At 36.4% G+C, this 22,117-nt stretch overlaps 1 protein-coding gene across 1 annotated transcript in view; it reads left to right on the top strand.

Annotated features, from left to right (window-relative positions):
- Nucleotides 1–12,154: 12,154 nt before the first annotated feature.
- LOC145291229 (wolframin-like) overlaps nucleotides 12,155–22,117 on the top strand; it is a 58,786-nt gene continuing 48,823 nt past the window's right edge. Inside the window, exon 1 of the mRNA XM_080136824.1 lies at nucleotides 12,155–12,610. Within this exon, the coding sequence (XP_079992950.1) occupies nucleotides 12,577–12,610 (34 nt within the window). The 5' untranslated portion in view covers nucleotides 12,155–12,576. The remainder of the gene's footprint in view (nucleotides 12,611–22,117) is intronic.

Below are 22,117 nucleotides of genomic sequence, written 5' to 3' on the forward strand. Positions count from 1 at the left end.
TCCTCTGCCTGCATCTGCATTTCGAGTATTTGTTTGTTGAGTTCCTTTCTTTCCTTTTCTCTTTCTCTTCTTTCTTCTTCTCTGTAGTGATATGCAAATTAAGTATAATTTACATATGAGCATATATTTATAAACCAACACCAACTTGAACAGGTTGGTTGTTGAACGCTTGCTTAACATTATACACAACACATCATTCTCTTTTCTTTCTCTCCATTTCTCGCTATCTATTTAACTCCTTCTGCATCTTACTCTGCTTTTCTTTGACAAACTTCATCAGCTGCAGTTGTCTATCCTCAATTTTATTCTGTCTTCCCATATTTTGTGTTTGCAACTCTAATGTCTGAGCTTGCTGTAAACGCATCATTTCAACAAGTTGCCTCGAACGCTCTTCCATTTTGAAAAAAAATAAATAGAATCACAAGACAAATCCAGGTCTCAAAAATGAAGAAAACGTCATGTACATGTGGTTTTAACATGTGGTTTTAACATGTGGTTTTAATAGAAAGAATGTTCAATTTTCCATGGAGAACAAGAGTTAATTAAGAATTTATTTTAAATTTTGAAATAAAAACGAAAATCCAGTCGAGAATTTGAGTTGTTGTCCAGAATTCTCATAATAGAGTGAATGCGGTTTCAATCCTTTATTAATCTACTTTTGTATATTTTTTTCTTTTTCTTGTTGTTTTACCGAGAAAAATAAGTCAACAGAGAATTTTTAAAGTCACAGTAATTAAATTTTTTTTCTACTCACGGTTTTTGAAAAAGAAACTTTTACAGGGTTGTTTTTTGTCTCGTTGAAAAACGATTGTGGAGCCAATCTTTGTATTTTCAAAGAAGGTAGAAAAAATATGAGTCTGTTTAATAAATGTTAGTCGTTTATCCAAAAGAAATCCTTGTTGGTCCTTTTTCGAAATCCTTTGATCGCCAATGTTTCGGTCTGGTTTAAGGGGTCACAATTATAAGATGAAAGAGTCCTGGAGTTCACTGCAAGCAGTTAAACTAAAAGTGTACTCTCTGCTTGAAGGTAGAAATGTCTGGCATTATATAAGTTAGAAGAATACATATTGTCCATGGATATTGAGGTGTTAACTACCCTAGAACAGAAACCTTGTTCATGGAAGTTCCAGTTGGTTTTTGGTACTGAGACAGAGAGTAAAAGGAAAGTTCTTTCCTGTGATTATGACTAAGCAAGTTTTTGCTGTTTTGATACATTTTGATCAGTAAAGGAGATATCCTTCTAGACTGAGTCAATTTTATTTTTATTCCAGTTAAGAGTACCTTTTTTGGGGGAAATGGGTTTTCCCCTCATTAAAAAAAAAAAGAAAAAAGGCCTTGTCACTAACTCTTCCCTAGTGGAGAGGCAAGTAAATAAGAATAATTTGCAAATAATTTTACTAAACTTGTGTTCAGCAGAGCTATGAGTCTCTCATCCTCAAATTCCTCCTCACCATCTCTGTCCCTCGTGTTTTGGTAATGTGATCACATACTTGACAATCAGAGCTGGGATCGCATCCTGTTCAAATGTTGAACACATTCTTAAAAATGGGTTCGAACATGAGCATAATCTTAGCGGGTTTTGTACGTTCAAAACAATACTACAGCCTTATTTTAAAACTTTTATTGAAAAATCAATTCATGTAGTAGAGCTGACATCTATTCAATGTAGCCGCCTTCAGCCTCAATCACCACCTCGATACAGGTTCGGAACTGTGAGTATGCCTTTTACACAACTGCCAGCAGGAGCTCAGTGAATACTCAGCAGATGGCAGAGATCAGGCTGACTTTGATGTTGTGGGAGGTCATGTTGGGGATGTTTTCAACGTATGACCAAACAAAGTAGGCTAATGGATTCAGGTCAGGGGAGGAGGAGAGCCATTGAGAGAACGGTACAAAGTCATAGCACTCTTTCTGAAATCAAGTCTAGCTCTCTTTGGACTTGTGGTCTGGCGCCAAGTTTTGCTACCAAACCCAAGGACTGCCAGTGGTCACCTGATTGCACGAGGGGATCACCACACTCTTCAACACATCCAGGTACACTTTTGTGTTCACTTTCAAGCCGACTTCAAAGATGTGAGGTGGCATGAGGTGGCCCTCATTTGAAACCACATCAAAGACCGTGGCCGGAAACTTTGTTTTCATCACCTTGGGCATGTCCCAATTATTCATGTCGATTCATGATCGGTAGAGAGCACGAGTTGTATAGCAGCGCATCTTCGACCTTATTCTTTGAATATTGTGTCACTTTCAGACATGATACAAGGCTTCTATAGCTCTTGGGATTTGTACACAACTGGTCAACTAGTACATGGTCTGCATCAAAAACAAAACAGGTTTTTCAAATGGAAATGGAATCATGTCGTCTTTTCTAGGCAACAATTTTATTGTTCCACCCTGTATTCCATTAGGAATTCTTTCTAGAAAGATATCATGTACTTACATGAAGGTTTCCAACGTTTCTAAGTGAACTGGGTTCGAACTTGGCACACCCAGGGTGTCAGCTCGCATCATTAACCACTGAGCTACCAGCATCTCACTGCTGCTGCTGTTGAATCTCTATTGCCATAGACCTTGTGATTTTCTTACATGATGTGTTTGCGTGTGAACAGCAACGGGCATAGTGAAGTGACTTATCACATCGCGCAGGAATCTTTAAGCGGCCATTTGAAATAAGAAACTTTTTTCTTTTTTTTTTTACATGGTGGTCACCACTTATCAAGGCCCAGAAGCCACTCGGGGATAAGGGTTATTGTGTGTGTGTGTGTGTGTGTACAGTAATCAATGGGATAGTATCGTAGTATTAGTTAGTATTGGAGATTTGATAAGGTGTCATTACTTAAGGGGGCGGTTCATCAGGAATTTGTTTGTGTTGGACTTGAAGACATCCAAGTTGAAGTCGGGGGGGGGGGAAACAGGCAAGCGGCAGAGAGTTCCACAGCCATGCAGTTCTAAGAAAGAAGCTTTGTTCATGGAATCTACGGTTTGATTTAGGCACGGATAAAGAGTGGGGAAAATTATTGACAGTGGTTTCAGCTAGTCGGGTGTTTTTCGTGAAAGATTGGCGAGGGGGGACCAGAGAATGGAGCTCAGACGAGCACTTGCCATGGAAATAACGATAAAACAGAGACAGGCTCGCAACGTCTCTTCTGTGGGAGAGAGATTGCAGAGAAGAGAAAAGGGCATCCCCCACTAAACCACGAAGTCTATTTTGTACTCTGTCAAGGCAGGATAAGCTGTTTTTAGCAGCTCCTGCCCAGATGCGGCAGCAGTACTCCATCCTTGGACATACTTGGCTTTTATATAGATAGAGAATTGCATCATTAGTGAGATATCTTCTGGAGTGGTAGAAGGATCCCACCATTTTCCCAGCGACCTTGGCCACAGACTTGATGTATGTGTTCCATTTCAGATCAGGAGTAAAGGTCAAACCCAGAAGCTTATCAAAACATGGGGCCTCCCCTCGACGAAAGCCATTCATTTCAATCGATGCCAGATGGGGATCAGAGCGTTTATGATATAAGGATAGGAGTTTGGTCTTAGATGCATTAAAGGTAACCAGCCACCTCTTCCCCCACTGTACCACACGCTGAAGATCTTAGGAGAGAGAATCAGAGAGAACTTTGTCATTTATGGCCTTTGATGTGTTGCCATAGATAGTCGTGTCATCAGCATTGATGTCAGCGAATGATTTTAGTATGTGTTTTGGGAGATCATTGGTGTAGATCAAGAAGAGAGTTGGGCACAGGATGGACTCCTGAGAGACTCCAGCATTAATACTGTGGGCCTCTGATTTCTGCCCATCAACCACTACTCTATATATATGTGGTTCATATTTTTTTTTTATTTTTTTCTTACGTAGTTTTTAATGCATTTTAATTGATCTAAAAAATAAAGTTTTCATGAGCGGTTTACAAAAACATAAGCACCAAACTTTTTTATGTTTTTCATGCTTTTTTGGGGGGGGGGATTCCATTATCGAACTTGTGTAGCTTAACAGGTGCTTCTGCAGTTTAATTAACCGTCTTTTTTTTTTTTTTTTTTAAGTAACGCACCGACATTTACCGATTAAAATACCATTTAACATTTTTAGGAGATTTTACTGTTTTCTGTTTACATTGGGGAGGAGGCGGGGGCGAGGTGGTGTTGGGGCGGACAAGCAAGGAAGTCTACTACGCCCGTTCGCACGCAAACGCATTACGTAAGAAAAACAGTACTGAAGGTGGTGAAATTGGCGTAAAATAGTCCCAAGGTCTTGAGGTTTATACCATGCAAACGGTAAATTTGCGATGAGTTTGATTATCAGATTCGTTGTCAGCGACCTCGAATACCCCTAAAAAAAACAAATTAGAGTGGTCGGTGTTCAGATGTAGCGTAAGGTAACATTTACCGATTTTTTTTTTTTTTTTTTTTTTTTTGTGGTTTAACTTTGTTAAGTGTTTATTTACTTCGAAATACAAGTAGTCTCGTGCTATGTTAGAACGAGAACAAAATGGCGGACATGAGTTAGTCATCGATGGAGTTTCGATAATCGCTCAAAAAGAAAAAATTAAACAACATACTGGTAGCAATTCAACCAATAAATGTCACGGTGACATTAAGTGGGTTGCGTTTCTGTTTCGTTACGTTCCGCAAGTTTAATAATGTAAACTAATCTCGTTGTTTAAAAGTGCAAAAAAGCAGGTCGGTGTCTAAAACAAAAAAAAAAAAAAGACACAAATGTAGGCGAGGGAGAGTAGGAGGGTTTTATGCTTAATTTACATATAAAATTTGAACACTATCCCTAAAAATTGCAGATGTACTTTGTCCCCAAATTTTGCTTTTTATAATTTTAAACAGTGATGCTCAAATTCGATTAATAATCACATTTTTTTTTTTTTTTTTTTGTGTGTAACAAATAGTTTTGAGGAGCGATGGAGAGAGGGGTGTGGCCTTCGCAAAGCTTTAGCAAGGCCACGCAGATGGGTGTATCATGTCAGTGTGAACCTACATTAACATAACGCGCAAACTTTCACACACATTTCTCATAGTTACATAATAGTTGTTGTTGTTGTTGTTGTTGTTAATAATAATAATAATAATAATAATAATAATAATAATACTAATAATAATAATAATAATAATAGGTTTGTATTACTGTACACATAGATTCGAAAAAGTTGTCAAAAAACAAATATATAACAAATAAATGTTATCAAAGGCAAGATAAGTTACTTTTCTACCAAACTGGATATATTTTTCGTGTTTTTATTCAATTTAACATGTTTATTCAGCTCGAAAACCATACAGTGTTTACCGATATATTGGAACATTCAAGATGGCGTCTGATTCTCTCTTTAACACGGTAAGTTTGGGAAAAGATGTTATAAATAAAAAACCGGATAAAATACTGTTAAAAACTCGCTCTATATATGTTACCGTAGCAGTAGCACTTGTTACCGTGACATAGGTTGACATATATTCGGCGGGTTTTTAATAGTATTTTGTATAGTTTTTTATTTATAACACCTTTTTCCAAACTTATGGTGTTAAAGAGGGTGTGAGACGCCATCTTGAATTTTCGAATACATCGGTAAACACTGTATGGTTTTCGAGCTGAATAAATATGTTACATTGAATAAAAGCACAAAAAATATATCCAGTTTGGCAGAAAAGTAACTTATCTTGCCTTTGATAACATTTATTTGTTATATATTTGTTTTTTGACAACTTTTTCGAATCTATGTGTACAGTAATACAAACCCGAAAAATGTTTATGATGTACGTACCCATCATTATGGAACGAAAATATCATATTCCAAAAATCACTTAAATTTATCAACCAGTTTTATTTTTTTATTTTATTTTTTTTTATTTATTTTATTTTTTGTGTAAATTTGTACTTACTTTCCCACCTTAATAATCACCTTTAAAATGACGCCTTTAAAGATTTTTGGGTATGCTGAAAACGAATATCGCATTTAAATTTGCCTCAAATAAGTAGTTTTCTCGATATTAAAAAATGTAATTCCTTATGTCATAAGTGTGTCCATTTTTGACGCACTTGCGTCAAAAATATATGCGCTTTTGTGCATAAAAAATGGCCATTACTTATAACATAAGGAGTTACATTGCTTAATATCCGGAAAACTGCTTGTTTGCGGAAAATTTAAATGCGATATTCGTTTTCAGCATACCCGAAAACCTGTGGTAGTCGTCATTTTAAAAGTAATTGTTAAGGTGGAGAATAAGTAAAAATTTACTTTTTCTTTTTTTAACTAAGAAAATTAAATTTTATGATGAAGTGAGACGTGTTTTGATCCTCCATATTCAATAAAGAGAGTCAACTCAATTCGAACTACCGATATTTTAAAATCAATCTTGTAATGGCTATAATGTATTATTAATCGCTAAAAATCGTTAAAAAAAAAATGATTTTTTTATATAAAAAAAGCTACTTAATCAATTTATACGATTTTTGGAATATGATATTTTTGTTCCATGATGGGTACGTACATTATAAACATTTTTTGGTATTTTTTTTTTAAATTAGGTTGAGATCTGGATAAGAACCAAATCTATGATCACGTTCCCTTCCCTGCGCCCACCACTTATTTAGGCTTAAAGTTGGTGTTCAAGTTAATGGGTGCATTTTCAGTACCTTTAATAATAAGTTAAACGGGGTCACCAATTTATAGGAAGGGTCACCAATTTACATCCCATAATTAAGAAATAAAAACAAAGTCAGGAAAAGACGGCACTCAATAAAGAACACGGAATTTCTGAGTTTATGTAAAAAAAAAAACATTTATTTATGTGAAAGAAATATTAAAATAAAGTGTTTCAACATAAGTGTTTTCTTGTGTTTGAATGTTTTAAACGAATGATTATTGGAGTGTGAATTTTGTGTGTGTGGCACAAGGCTTGAAAGTACTGATTTTTATGATAGGTGTGCCACAAGAAGGCTTGGCGTCAATATGGCTATTTTCCATAGCAACCTAGAGAAGATAGTGGCTGAGTGGCAGCGATAACTCCAGGATATGCGACTACTTTTACAGCACTGTTTGAGGACCCCAGAGCCCTTCTTCGACAACAGACAGCCACGCAGACATAGCATAAGCAGAAATTGGCAACAGAACCTGGACCTATGCTGGTATCACTAGACCTTCGGATTGTTTGCTAGAAAATGCAAGCCCCCCCCCCCCCTGCAAGCAAGCCACAGCCAAACCCAAGTCAGGAAACTAGCCAGTCGGTGGATAAAAGTGGTGAAACCCACCGGGAAAGACACGCTATGCTACCTCTTTTTCATCTTTGACAGATAAAACGGTATGAGGTTTTTGGTGAATACAGACGCAGCAATAAGTATCATACCCCCCAACAGACAAAAAGAATGTGAAAGCCACCCTATACAAACTCCAGGCAGTGAATGGTACTATGATTGATACTTACGCCACCAAAGTGCACACCCTCAACATCAGTATGCGGCATGAGTTTACCTGGATCTTCACCCAGGCAGATGTAAGAACACTGATCCTCGGTGCAGACTTCTTAGCACATTTAAACTTTGTCTGTTCACATGCACTCCAGAATACTCATGGACAAAACACAACAAACATCAACATCATAGGAACACTGTCGCAACTCAATACAACCGGGATCAGTTTCGCAACTCCTTGTGCAAAGGAATACACCAACATTTTGGCGAGATACCCTGAAGTTATACAGCCGATAACAAGTACTGAAACATCAGACGCGACATTTCATTAAGACCCTAGGTCAGTCAATATTTTCGCAACCACAACAAATTCCTCCACACAAATATGAATTTGCAGATTGGGAGTTTGACAAGATGCTGAAGGAAGGCATAATCTGACCGTCTAATAGCCCAAATGCCTCACTTCTACATCTCGTACCGAAACCTAGCAGGACCGACTTTCGAATATGCGTCAATTACAGTTACAGACGGCTGAATGCCTCAACTACTCCTGATCGTTATCCAGTGCCAGACATTTACGATTTTGCATCTAGACTGCAAGGCACATGGGTATTTTCCAAAATCGACCTTACAAAAGCCTAACACCAAATGCCAGTAGCTCCTGAAGACATCCTTAAGACAGGCGTCACTACTCCTTTTGGCTTGTTCAAATATGTCAAGATGACATTCAGACTCAGTGATATGGCCCAGACCTTCCAAAGGTTTATGGACGAAGTACTATGTGACCTACCTTCGCATACGCCTACATCGACGACATTTTAGTAGCCAGCAAAAACGAAGACATCTGCAAGAAACACCTGCACAAGATCTTCCAGAGAATATCCTACTATGACCTTACGTATAAATATTGTAAAATGCATCTTCGGAGAACCCACCATGAATTTCCTGGGTCATCGCATCGATGAAAACGGAATCACCCCACTTGTTGAAAAAAAAAATCAATGCAATTCCCAACACCAACATCGACAAGACAAATAAGGCATTTCATCGATAAACTTCTACTGGAGGCTTCGACTCAACTGCTCTACCAAACGAACATAATCAAGCAGAACAATAGAAAAGTTACTCTCAAAGGAGATACTCTATAAGCCTTTGAAACAGCAAAGATGGCCCTGGCTAATTTCATGAAACTTTTATTCATAGAGAACGACCTCAACACAAAAATCTTCCTCACAACAGATGCATCTGATGTCGGAGTAGGAGTGATCGTAGAACAACTGATGAACACAGAACGGAAACCGATAGCTTTCTTTTCGACTAAACTAACCAGCGCCCAGATGAGATACAGCACTTTCTCCCGTGAACTCCTGGCAATTTACTTATCCATACGACATTTTCGACATCTAGAGGGAAGGAATTTCACCGTCTATACCGATCATAAACCAATCACCAAGGCAGTGAACGTGAGCACAGACAGATACGCAACCTGTGAGACATGCCACCTCGACTACATATCCCAACTTACTATGGATATACGACACGTTAAAGGAAAATTCAATAAGGTCGCTGATACACTGTCCAGAACATACATTAACACACTGGATGAGAACTTATTGAGTTAGGACCTGATAGCCGACCAACAAAAAAAAACGACTCAACTTTACCTGACGTCATAAAACAAACCTCTCTGTGTTTAGTAGAATTGCAATCTGCGTTCAGCAGCAAAACATTATATGGTAACGTCGCACTAGAAGCACCACGACCATACATTCCTCCTTCTCTGCAGAAGAGTATTCAACCTACTCCGCAACCTATCTCATCCCAGCAAACGAGCTACACTCAAACTCATAGCTGATCGTTTCGTCTGGCCTAACATGAACGTGGACATCAGGAATTGGGTCTCTGCATGTACAGAATGCCAAAAGTGCAAGATCTACAGGCACACCAAATTACCAGTTGGAACTTTCGCCGCCCCGATGCTTTTTGCACATTTACATAGACATCGTCGGACCTCTCCCACTATGCCAGGGGTACCAATACCTGTTAAAAGTTGTAGAACGATTTTCCAGATGGTCGGTTACTGTCTCAATCAAAGATACCTCAGCTGTGGTGAAAACTATCCTTACTAATTGGATAGCTAATTTCAGCGTATCCCAGGTTCTCACGATAGATCATGGACCACAAGTTCAATTGGCACCTTATAATGAATTATTTAAGTTACTTGGCATTAAACATATTAAGACAACTGGATACCACACATGCGCAAACAGACTTTTCGAATGATTCCACTGATCTTTGAAGACATCCCTATCAACGAAACTCACCATACACGACTGAGTCAAAAATCTTGCCTTTGACAATGCTGTCCCTCTGCAATATGCTTAAAACCGACCTAGAGTGTTCAACCTCAGAACTAGTGTACATGATGCCTCTCTCCTTGCCGGGCCAATATTTCTGCACTCCCCAGAACATTGCTCCAACCTCAACAAGTTCATTTGTGCAGGACCTTCGCCACAAAATCTCAAAACTTACATACACCCCTCCTCGCTGACAGGGATTCTCATCATATTTGCTTTAAAACCTGGAGAAAAGCGAATTCATTTTCCCCAGAAATGATGCAGTTAAAAGACTACTCACACCAAATTACCAGGGACCTTTCAAAGTTTTACATCAGGCCAAGAAACACTTCACTATAATGCGGAACAACAGCAAAGACACAGTCTACATCAATCGCATTAAACCCACTTGGATGGAGGGAGATTTCTCTCACACGAACTCACTGACAGAAACAGATGAAGAAGCACCCAAACCTGTCATCCACACCAAATCAGGAAGAATAGTGCACCTTACTAACAACGTAAAAACATACATTTATTACTGAAATGATTTTCCCAATCAATTTTCTAAGAAGGAGGCCATATCATAGCCTCACTTTCACCCTAACAAACAACGGTGTTGGTTACTCAACTAAAACCAATAGCAAAACGTAACACATATCTACTCGCCAACCTCTGGCTACATTTACGTACCCTTCCAGTCAACATATAAAAAACGAAAATATTTTGTCAACCACTACCCCCCCCCGACTTGATCAAACCCATTCTTCAGTGGATGTAAGTGAATACACCCCACATGACAGAGGCTATTAACTTTCTAGTAAATCAAAATGCACAAAAAAGCATATTTCCTGAGTTGAATTTGCAGCTGATTTTCAGGTCGAAATCACTATAAAAGAGTGATGATTTCTCCATCTTATCAGTGGGCATCTCGGAATCAGCTCCTTGTTCATACAGCCACTTCAACAGACGACTCTACAGGCAGTAGTCAACCCGACAGCAACGATACACGCACTAATATTTTCAGCGTATCTACTACGACCGGTACTCGTCGTCCGCAAAAACAATACCACAACTGTCCATTTAAAGACACCTGTCATAAACTGCCCATTTTCAGAACAACTCGGCTCTTAGCCTCATACATGCAGGCCATGGCCTTTCTAAAAGAAAACTTCCCAGCTTCTGACCAACTCCCAGCCAGTACCTCAATTACCAACCAGTCAGACATAACTTCCTTGTGGACCCCAGGCCTACAGAGACCTACCACTACTAGCCCTGCCGAAAGACCCGATTTCAACGAACACATTGCGTTTCTGCAGAAGATAATTTTTTTATTTATTTTTCTGTTTCGAGAAAATAAATTCTATATAAATTTAATATTCGATTTGGTCATCTTTGCTTTGGTTGTGTTTAACTCACTTCTTATTTTTCTTCAGTTTCCGGGGTTAACGTACTTATTAATCTCGCAACAATTACCTAAATCTTTGTTTCTTTTTTTTGCGTGTGTCTTTTCTTTCCCCGACAATTTATTACCTAATACTTGCAAAATAGACTTCTTCATTTAAATATTATTTTAACTTTATTTATTTAAATCATTTTTAATTATATTTCATATAATTTATTTCAAGTATTGTATTATTAAAACACATTTGGCTTCTAATTCCACATTTCACAATTTTAAGTTTCTACGTGACGTCAGCATCAGTCGGCCATGTTGCCTATTCAACCTACGAAGACCCATATTGCTGCTATGATTTTAATTTGAACTGCCATAGTTTGCATTATCTTTATATAAATAAGCACCATGACGTTTAATCAAATGAAAAAAATTATGCGTGTGCTGCTGAGGGCCGTAATTATAGATTTTGGTGCAAGTCCAAAATCTTACCTAATTTAAAAAAAAAAAAAAATACAGAAAAATCTTTATGATGTACCTATGTCTCATTAAATGTCATATTCCAAAAATCACGTATGTTATCTACTTAAAAAAAAAACTATCATATAAAAATCATTTGTTTTAACCATTTTTAGCGATTTTAGTCGGAAATCGTAGCCATTACAGGGCTGATTTTTATATCTATAGTTAGAATTGAGTTGTCTTCCTAAACGCCATAAAATTTGATTTTCTTAGTTAAAAAAAATACCTGATCTATTTACGTGATTTTTGGAATATGACATCTTCGTTCTGTGACGAATACGTACTGCTACTGCAATACTGCATACATTTTTTTTTTTTAAGTATTCATGCACGTTTATTTTGAAAATATATTTCATGAACACCGATTTTTCTGGGGTTTTTTTTTTTGTTGTTGTTTTTTTTTGTAAATAGAATTCTGGATAAGAACTCAGATTTTTCTGCTATTTTTAGTTCACTGTTATTTTTCCTAGGATCAATGATCACCGTGACAGAACCAACCTGAACTGCGTCGTCGGCTTCTGCAGTAAGAGAGAAGAAGAGAGAGAGAGGGAGAGAGAGGGAGAGAGAGAGAGAGAGAGAGAGAGGGGGGTAGAAAAAGAGAGAAAGAGAGAGGGAGGGGGGGAGAGAAAGTGTCCGTATTTATTTTCCAACAGTCGCTTTGTGTTTCCTTTGCTATTCACCTATTTTAGTACCGCAAATGTTTCTCTCTCTTTTTTATGTGGGCGATTCTTCTTTCTTTCTTTTTTCTCCCTCTCGCCAGTAATGCCAAAGTGGCAGTAATACTTGTTTCGCCCATTTTTTAAGGTATTCTGGAATAACATTTAGAGTTACCTGCCCTTGCTTACCTCCCAATACCCCCTACCTCCCTCTTCCCTTCTCCTCTCCCGAGTTTCTTGCGACGCAACGGGACGATGGACCCAAACGCACAACCTGCGCAACCCCCAGGTAAATTCCGTCACTTTGTTTACCTAAAAAAAATAGTCTTCATATATATACATATATTTAAAACAAAATCCCAAGTGAATCAGATGGTTGATAAATTCACAGCCGACATCCAGTAATTTATTTATTTTTATATATCTGACGTTAAATTTTGTTATAGCGTAGAAAATTGAGCCACATAGTTAAGTATTTCAACTAATAGAAATAATAATAATAATAATAACTCTCCAGCAATGTAATGTTTTGGGTGCGGTTCATTGTTAATAAGAGTTTAACGTCGGAAAAATAATGAAAAGCAAATTTAAAACCTTTTTCTTTCGCTATCATTTATTTTAAATTTTAATTTCTTTGGCAAGGGAACGTATTAAAAACTAAAAACAAGACCGACCATCCTATAAAATATATGCGTTGTGGGTTTTTTTTGTTTTTGTTTTTTTTTGGCGGGGGGGGGGGTCCTGTATTGTTTTTATTTGTGTGTAAAAATCATTAGCCTTTTTTCTTTTTCTTTTTTTTTTGTACTAAGGCAGAACATTTTTGTGCTATTTTTAGATGGGATTTAAAAAAAAAAAAGTTAAATTTAATTTTTACGGCATCTTTTTTGTTTTTGTTGGGTGAAAATACAGATTTTTTTTTAAGACCAATAGGTTTCAAAATAATAACATTAATATTTTAGTACGGTCCCCATTCTGCATAAGTATCCATTTTTAATACTCTATTTAATTAGGAGAAAAGTGTAGTATCTGTTCTGATACCACACTTCGACTTTCCTGTTCTGAGTCAGCAAAGAAGACCGATTTAAATTTTCACAATCAAGTGCTCCTTTCGAAGGATTGGAGTTCCCCACATTATAAACCGTCATTATGCCTAACTCTGCACTTCTGTGTGTGTGTGTGTGTGTGTGTGTGTGTGTGTGTGTGTGTGTGCTGCAGCTGCACTGCTGCAGGGTTAATAGGGGCTATTAATGGTTAACTAGCGAGTTCTGTGGAAATTCCACAGAGGACTCATTCTATGTTTGCATTCTGTAGATGTTCAGTGTAAATGGAGACGCTCTGATATTATTGTAGCTTTTTTTTTTGTTGTTAAAACTGCAAAAGTATTTATCTAAGCTAGCACGAACGCCCGGCAACGCCAGGTCGTAAAGTACGCTTAAATATATTTTAATTCGTGCAGATTTCGTATATATTATTATAGAGTTAATGTTCTATCGATTTTTATATATTATAAAGTTGCGATTTCAAAATAAAAAAAATATATCCATGTCCATGGGTGCATTAGCTTGAATCGAAACCGAAAAACACTTATGATATATATATATATATATATATATATATATATATATATATATATATAAACTTGAGTTCCTACATTCATAATCGAAACCAAAATTTCTGAAGAATTCTTGATAAAATTATTTATAAAAAAAAAAAATAGATGATTTAAGTTCCATCAGTTATAATCGAAACCGAAACCAAAATTTATGAAGAATTCTTGGTCTTACTTTCGGTGGCCGTGATTTAAGCGTGACACAGAAAATAACACATACGCTATCGTATTAATACATAGATAATGAGATCGCCGTCCTAAACGATTTAAAAAAAGAAATTCTGTATTGGCGATAAAAATGGTGGTACTTATGCACTTTTGTTACCGTACTGAAATAATAACGTTATTATTTAGAAAGCCATTCTTAACATGGGGAGGGTGTTTTCTAACTCTTCTCTACTTTCACTTAACAATTTAATACAGTGTAACCCGGATATAAAAGACCCCTTACATGGTCCCTACAACGCTCTTATATCCGGGTTACACTGTTCATTAACACAGGCTCTAATTTGGGACCAGAGAAAATCTCTCTTATATTCGGGTCACACTGTATAAAAGATATCGTAAAACTTGAAAATACTAAAAAAAAAAAAAAAAAAAAAAAAAATAGCGCGGTAACAAAAGTGCATAAGCGCAATAAATTATATTATAGATTTTAACTCGAAATAGTTCATGAAGTATTCGAGTTTAAATCTATTTGGTTATAGTCAACATTGTCTGCTCTTTTTGATTTCCGGTTTCTGCTCCACAAACGAGGCGACGAAGACAAGCCAGATATGGATGGTCTCTTCAGATTAATGATTATCTCCCTCTCATATAACGTGTTACAGAATTATGGGCAGATTTTGTTCCAATTTATTAAGTTTTTCTTCTAACAGAAAACGCCTAATTGATAGAACCTTGTTTCAAGCTAACAAAAATAATTGCAGCGAACAAAAACAGCAAAAGCCGAGGAAAAAAAAACATTTCTGTAAAATATTAATTTGGATTGGTTAATAAGATCCAACGCTTCTACACTATTAGGGCGAAATTTCGGAAATCGTAATACTGAATTTCACATGAAAAAAATGGTATCTACGTATTTCTCGTATTTTTAATATGATTATATCCAAAAAATACGAAAATTGATAAGGTAGAAAATTATTTATTAAAGAAAATAATAAAAAAAATAGAATTTGATGGAAACGATCATAAGACACGGGAGAGTTCAAAAAGAATTTTGATTAATGTTCCGTTTCGATTTAAATAAGATGGCGGCAATTTTTTTAATTAATGTTTAAAGTTGTTTTGTTTAATAATTCAGTTATAATTCAGGTAATTTCGACTGCATAATTTGGAAGCTACCATTGTAATATATTAGAATTGATAACAACAAAAAAAAAAATCAGTTATATTTTTATCTGAAAACTCCATTTATTGACAACAAAATCTCGTCCCAATTCTGTAGAAGCGCCTAAGATGCTTTCAACCAATCAGAAATTGTCATTCTGGGAGCCGAGCACCTACCAAATATTTCCATATAAGCAAGAACCGAAAGACACCCAAAGAGAAGGATCATAGTTCGCCAGGGATTGTCAATAATGAAAACAATACACAGTCATCTAATAGATAATATTTTTTAATGGGTTGTTATATCTATGATATAGATGACTCATTAAAAAATATTTTTTCAGTACTCAAGAAACACCATCAACAAATTCATAATCCACAAATAAATTCAAATCGCCATCTGTCTGCATGGGTTTGAAGCGTTTGAAGCCTTCTGGTGTTACCACAGCTGTTAACAGACTGAATCCATAAATGTATTAGATTCATAGACAATGAATCTATAGTTTTGTTGATAAATATCTCATTTCTCTCAGAGCTGACCTTTGGCAATCAGAGCCACACAATATTATTAAAAAAGAAATAAAATGTCTAAAAATTACCGACACAGTACTGTTACTGATTTTAGGTTCTTGCCGAGAATCCTCCTATATTAAAAAATAAACACAAACAAAAATCGATTATTGTCGGTCAACGTACTTCCTAATTTCCAGCGTAGAGCACTCACTACCGGAAACAGTGACAAGGCAAATCAGTCCTTTCGCTTTTTCTATCACGTATATCTCCCCTGTGCATGTACTCTTTTTTTCGTACTTGTACAGTTTAGTCAAGATATTAAAAAATGAAAATATCGAAAAAAAACAAAAAAAAAAGGTTATATTGTACGTATCCATTTTGGACTGAAGATCTCCGGAAAAAAAAATTTCATTTAATTTGATCGAGTAGTTTTTTGTTTTTTTTTTTACAGCGAAAAAACACGTTCTTATGAGAGCACATTGAAGTCAGCCATTGTGAAATTTGCTGAACACGCCACGGGGAGATAACTCCATATAAAGCGCCGATACACCCTTCCCATCTTTAATTCTAACTTTTCTTCCTAAAAATCAAACCTTTTGCTCAGTATCATAACAAATTGTTGTTTCGCTGTAAAAAAAAAAAAAAAAAAAAAAAAAACTACTTGATGAAATTAAGTGAAAAATTTTTTCGGAGAACTTCGTTCCATAACAGATACATACAATATAACCTTTTTTCGATATTTTCATTTTTTAATGTCTTGACTAAACTGTACAAGTACCCTTTTTTTATGACGTTTTTTTTTTTAGATCTTTCTTTTTTTTTTTTTTCATAAACATATATTTATTATATAAATTCAAATTAAAAAAAAACTTATTTTTAAGATTTAACAAAAAAAAGTTATAATTCCATAAGCATATATTTCTAATAAAATTTCAAATAAAATAAAAACTTTTACTTTTTAAATTTTGTTATTAAAAGTGCAAATAAAGACTAATTGTTTTGTTTTTTATCTTTTTATAATTTTGTTAATTTTTATTGTATACTTTTTCCATAATATCCTTTATTTTCAATAATGTCCTTTTCTTGTCCTCTTATATTTTATTTCAATAAATTGTTTCACAATAGAAATACTGAAGAACAATAAAAGTGAAGAAACTGATTTACCTTGTCAATACTTCCGGTAGCGCTATGCCACAAAGTAGGAGGTATGTTAACTGATTATAACCAAAAAGTTTTATGGTGTACGTATTTGTGACGAATCGAAAATATCATATTCCAAATATCATAAATTGACCAAGTAGTTTTATTTTTATAAAGAAAATCAGTTTTAAGTGATTAATCGGAATTTGTGGGTCTTACAACATAAATTTAGTAAGTATGAATTATTGTTTAATTATCTCCCTTTGTTTCTTGTAATTTTCTTTTCAAAATAGTGGGTGAGATAGTCACTCTTTGGATACTCAATAAAATTTGATTTTCTTATTAAAAAAAAACTACTTGATAAATTTACATGAATTTGGAATATGATATTTTCGTTTTATCATGGATTAGTACACCATACAGATTTTTCTTTTTAATATGGAGGATTTTGGACAGGAAACTGCTATTACTTGAAGATATGTCAAAATAAACTTTTATTAAAATCTCTGTGATTCAACTAACAATTTTTCTTTCAATTTTAAGTCCTTGTCCAGAATTCAACCTAAATAATAATAATAATAAAACAGTACAATATTTATGGCATACATACTCGTCATGGAGCAAAAATGTCATATTCCAAAAATTACGTAAATTAATCAAGTATTTGTTTTGCATAAAGAAAATCATTTCTAAGCAATTAATGTAAAATCGTTAGCATTACAAGGCTGATCTCGCAAGTTTGAATTATTGTGGACTTATCTGCTTTTGTTTCATTTTTTTTCAAGATGACAATGCAAGACTCCTTTATTTTTGCTTACTCATAAAATTTTATTTTCTTAGTTAAAAATAAACTACTTGATCAATTCACATAATTTTTGGCATATGACATTGTCATTGCATGACGAGTATGTATATCATAAAGATGTTTCTGTATTTTTGGTTTTTAATTAGGTTAAATTCAGGAAAAGGACCCAATTTTATCAAAAACAGGTAATGAACGATTGATGAATTATTACTTTTATTTTATCAAGATGTTTAATCAAAATAAACTTCCTTTTAAAAAAATCTCTGTCGTCCAATAAACGATAATTCTTCGATTTTATCTGAAAACTAGAATATGATATTTTAATTTATACAGATTTTAATCATTATTATAGAGCCAATTCCCTATTAATTATTATATTGTACCCAATATATAGTAGTGTTTTTTTTTTTTTCACCCCAAATAAGGCAAGGTGCCACTTTGATGTAGAGGACTACTATCTGGGACCTAATTGCAAGGATACTATGAAGGGAGTTGAGCAGCAAGATATCTGTTTACATTACACTTGAACTTCTGCATGTCAGTACAGTTGGAAGAAGGAACCTGGAAGGGAATTCCAAAGTCTGGCAGTTCTGGGAAAGAAACTATTAAAGTAGGCTTTCTGGCATCTAGGGATTTCTACTGTGTAGGGGTGGGATTTTGCTGCTTGTTGGGTTTGTCGAGGGTATTTACGTCAAGGGGGGGGGTACCAGGGTTTGTAGTTCGTCGAAGTATGTACCATTAAAATACTTTTAAAACAGGCAAAGAGATGTAACATTTCGTCGGTGAGAGAGGCTGAAGCCTAGCTGACAGTTCGAGATCTATTAGGTTGGCGACTCTCTTCTGAACCCTGTTTAGGAGACTAGTAGCAGACGCACCAGCCTAAACGTGATAACAATACTCCATCCACGGGCGAATGATGACCTTGTACAGGATACATCCAGACATAAGTAATTTTCTAGCACAGTAGAGAGATCCTACTTTCCTTGCAGCAGCCGCGGCAATGCCTTCAATGTATCTATTCCAGCTCATGTTCCCTGTGAACATTAAGCTGAGGAGTTTGAATGAAGTACTTCCAGGCAGTGTATCATTAGCCATAGCTATTGGTGGTTGAGAAGGTTTCTTGTAATTATTAAAGAAAAGAAGCTTAGTCTTGGCAGCATTGAATGTTACCATTTATTTATGTCCCCATTCCACTAAAGGCTGGAGATTTCCGCTAAGGTTTCAGCCATTTCCTTAAATATGTATTCATTTGTTTTCCCCTCGTGTCTGTTATACAGTATGGTGTCATCAGTAAATATACCCATCTCGGAAACAATTTTATCAGGGAGGTCATTTATGAATATCAGGAATAATAAAGGTCCAAGGATCGACCTCTGAGGAACACCCACATTTATATCATATTGTTTTGACGTACGTCCATTGAGGAAAGCTTGGATTCTTCTTTTATTTAAGAAGGATTTAATTATGTTAAGTATTCGTCCAGTAATACCATATGATCTGATTTTCCTGAGGAGACCCTCATACCATACCCTGTCAAAAGCCTTGGATATATCTAGGACTACTGCCCTACCTTCCCTTGCTTTATCAAGGTAAATATGTTCAGAGATTAGTTAGAACATCTGCGGTAGAATGGACTTGCCTAAATCCATATTGTTGGTCGGACAGAAGTTGAGCAGCTGTAAGATGGTGGACTAGAACTTTATTAATTATGGACTCAAATATTTTGGCAAAAAGAAGGAGGAGGCTAATGGGGCGATAATTCTTTCCCCAGAATTCTTGTAAACTGGTACCACAGAAGCAATTTTCCAGTAGTCAGAAAAGCAAGATTCATTAAGGCATTTGTTGAAAAGTTTGGAGAGGACTGGAACAACCTCAGCAGAGAATTTTTTTAATAGGATAGCCGGGCTGAGATAGGTTCACATGCTTTTGAGGTGTCTAGGCTTTTTATGATATCGTGCACTTGAGAAGGGGTGATTTTTAGATCATCTAATGTGGTTTCTGTTCACAAAGGAAAATCAGGGAAGGAGTGGTTTGCTGGGGCAATGTAGAGTTTGAGGCAAACTAATTGGCAAGCATGTTAGCCTTCTCGGTTGCCATGCAAACAACCTTATGATTGTTTGATAGTGGGGGAATTGTTGATTGCTCATTATTTACTACACTGTTGTAGATTTTCCAGAAATCTCGAGTTCCTAAATTTCTGTGCTTCAATGCGTTTTTCTGGTGGTTTCAGTATATTTTCTCTTAGCTGTGACTTTTTCTTTCTTGCAATTACTTCTAGCTTCTATAAACTTTTGTCTGTTTATACTGGACTTAGGTAGCTCTAGATATATCCAAGGCTTTTGACAGGGTATGGCATGAGGGTCTCCTCAGGAAGATTAGATCATACGGTATCACTGGTAGAATACTTAACATAATTAAATCCTTCTTAGATCAGAGAAAAATCCAGGTTGTCCTCGACGGTCGTACATCTAAACAATATGATATAAATGCGGGAGTGCCCCAGGGATCTATCCTTGGACCTCTGCTGTTCCTGATATTCATAAATGACCTCCCTGACAAAATTGCCTCTGAGATGGGTATATATGCTGATGACACCACACTCTATAGCAGGCACCACAGGAAAACAAATGAACATATATCTAAAGTAATGGCAGAAACACTAGAGGATGACCTCCAATCAGTAGTGGAATGGGGACAAAAATGGATGGTCACGTTCAATGCCGCCAAGACAAAACTGGTTTCATTCAATAATTACAAGAAACCTTCTCTACCACCTATAGCAATGGCCAACGACTCTTTATCTGAGAGTACGTCTCTCAAGCTTCTTGCTTGTCCTAACGTTCACAGGAAACATGAGCTGGAACAATTACATCGAGAGCATTGCCAGGGCCGCTGCGAGGAAGATGGGCTCTCTCTACCGTGCTAGAAAACTTCTAACACCCGAAAGTATCCTGTACCTCTACAAGGCCACTATTCGCCCATGTATAGAGTATTGCTGTCATATTTGGGCTGGTGCATCGGCTACTAGTCTCTCGCTCCTTGACAGGGTTCAAAAGAGAGTCGCAAATCTGATAGGCCCTAAACTGGCATCTAAGCTTCAGCCTCTGTCACATCGTCGAAACGTTGCATCCCTCTGCCTGTTCTACAAGTATTATAGTGGTGAATGCTCTGATGAACTGCAAGCACTTGTGCCCCCACGACGTAAACACTCTCGAGAGACCAGACAAGCTGCAAAATCCCACCCCCACACTGTAAAGATCCCTAGATGTAAAAGATCTTTCTACTCCAGTAGTTTCTTCCCCAGAACTGCTAGACTTTGGAATTCCATTCCAGGTCACTGCTTCCTCAACTGTACTGACATGCATAAGTTCAAGTGCAATGTGAACCAACATCTCGCTGCCCAAATCCCTACATAGTACCCCAGTAGATGTTTCCCCTGATAGTAGCCCCCTACACCAAAGTGGCAATGTGCCTTGTTTGGGGTGAAAATGTAATAAAAAAAAAAATTTAAAAAAAAAAAGATAAAACCGCGGTATGCATGCTGCTTTTGAGCAATGGCAACTGCACAAGAAGTAAACTATTGGGGAGAGTGGGGTTTGCTACAGAACTTCCGTGTGGGAACATGTACTTCAATTGCCGCTTTGGACTATTTTAGTGGTCTCATTTGCACTGTTCTGCAGGAAGAGAAAAGATTTTTCCCCATAGAACATTTCTGATAAGATCTCTGATGGCTTCCCAGTCAGCTTATAGTATCTTGTCATTTTGAGTAATGGCTCTTCAGCTTTGGGTTGAGAGTTTAGGGTAATTTCTACCATTATCACGTGAGCATTCCTGATAGGGCTGTGGGCATTCGTTACACAAACATTGGAAACCGTGGTCAGAAATAGATCTAGAAGTGAGGCTTGTTGATCTTGACGATCTGGGAGACGGATCGGAAACGTAACTGTCTGTGATAGAGAATGAGATACAGAGAAGCTATGTGTTATGCTATAAGTTGCGTCTGTGTAAGTAGAGAAACCAAGCCAATTACTGACATTAAAGTCACCAAATATATATACTTGTGTGCTAGTATCAAGGGAGAGTGCTGTATCTATGCTGTCAGAGATTTGGTTGATTAGGGTGCAGTCCTGGGTCGAGAAAGACCTGTACAGAAAATATAAGTAGCTAACCCTAACGCATATGAAGGTTTCGTTGTCTGATTCTAGATTTGATTTTCTAGTCAAGGGGAGGGTGTTTCGAATATAGACAGTTTGTGCATATGTCTGCCTGAGTCCTTATGGCAAAGTCGGAGATAGGCAGGCATGTTAGTGGTTAGAGGAGATGGAGTAGCATAGGTTAGTTTCACTTAGCACCAAGATAGCAGGAGAGTTTGATATTTTTTTTAAATAATTAATATTTTT

This window comes from Euprymna scolopes, chromosome 12 (assembly GCF_053919585.1).
Source record: "Euprymna scolopes isolate OS-2025 chromosome 12, ASM5391958v1, whole genome shotgun sequence".
Taxonomy (NCBI): domain Eukaryota; kingdom Metazoa; phylum Mollusca; class Cephalopoda; order Sepiida; family Sepiolidae; genus Euprymna; species Euprymna scolopes.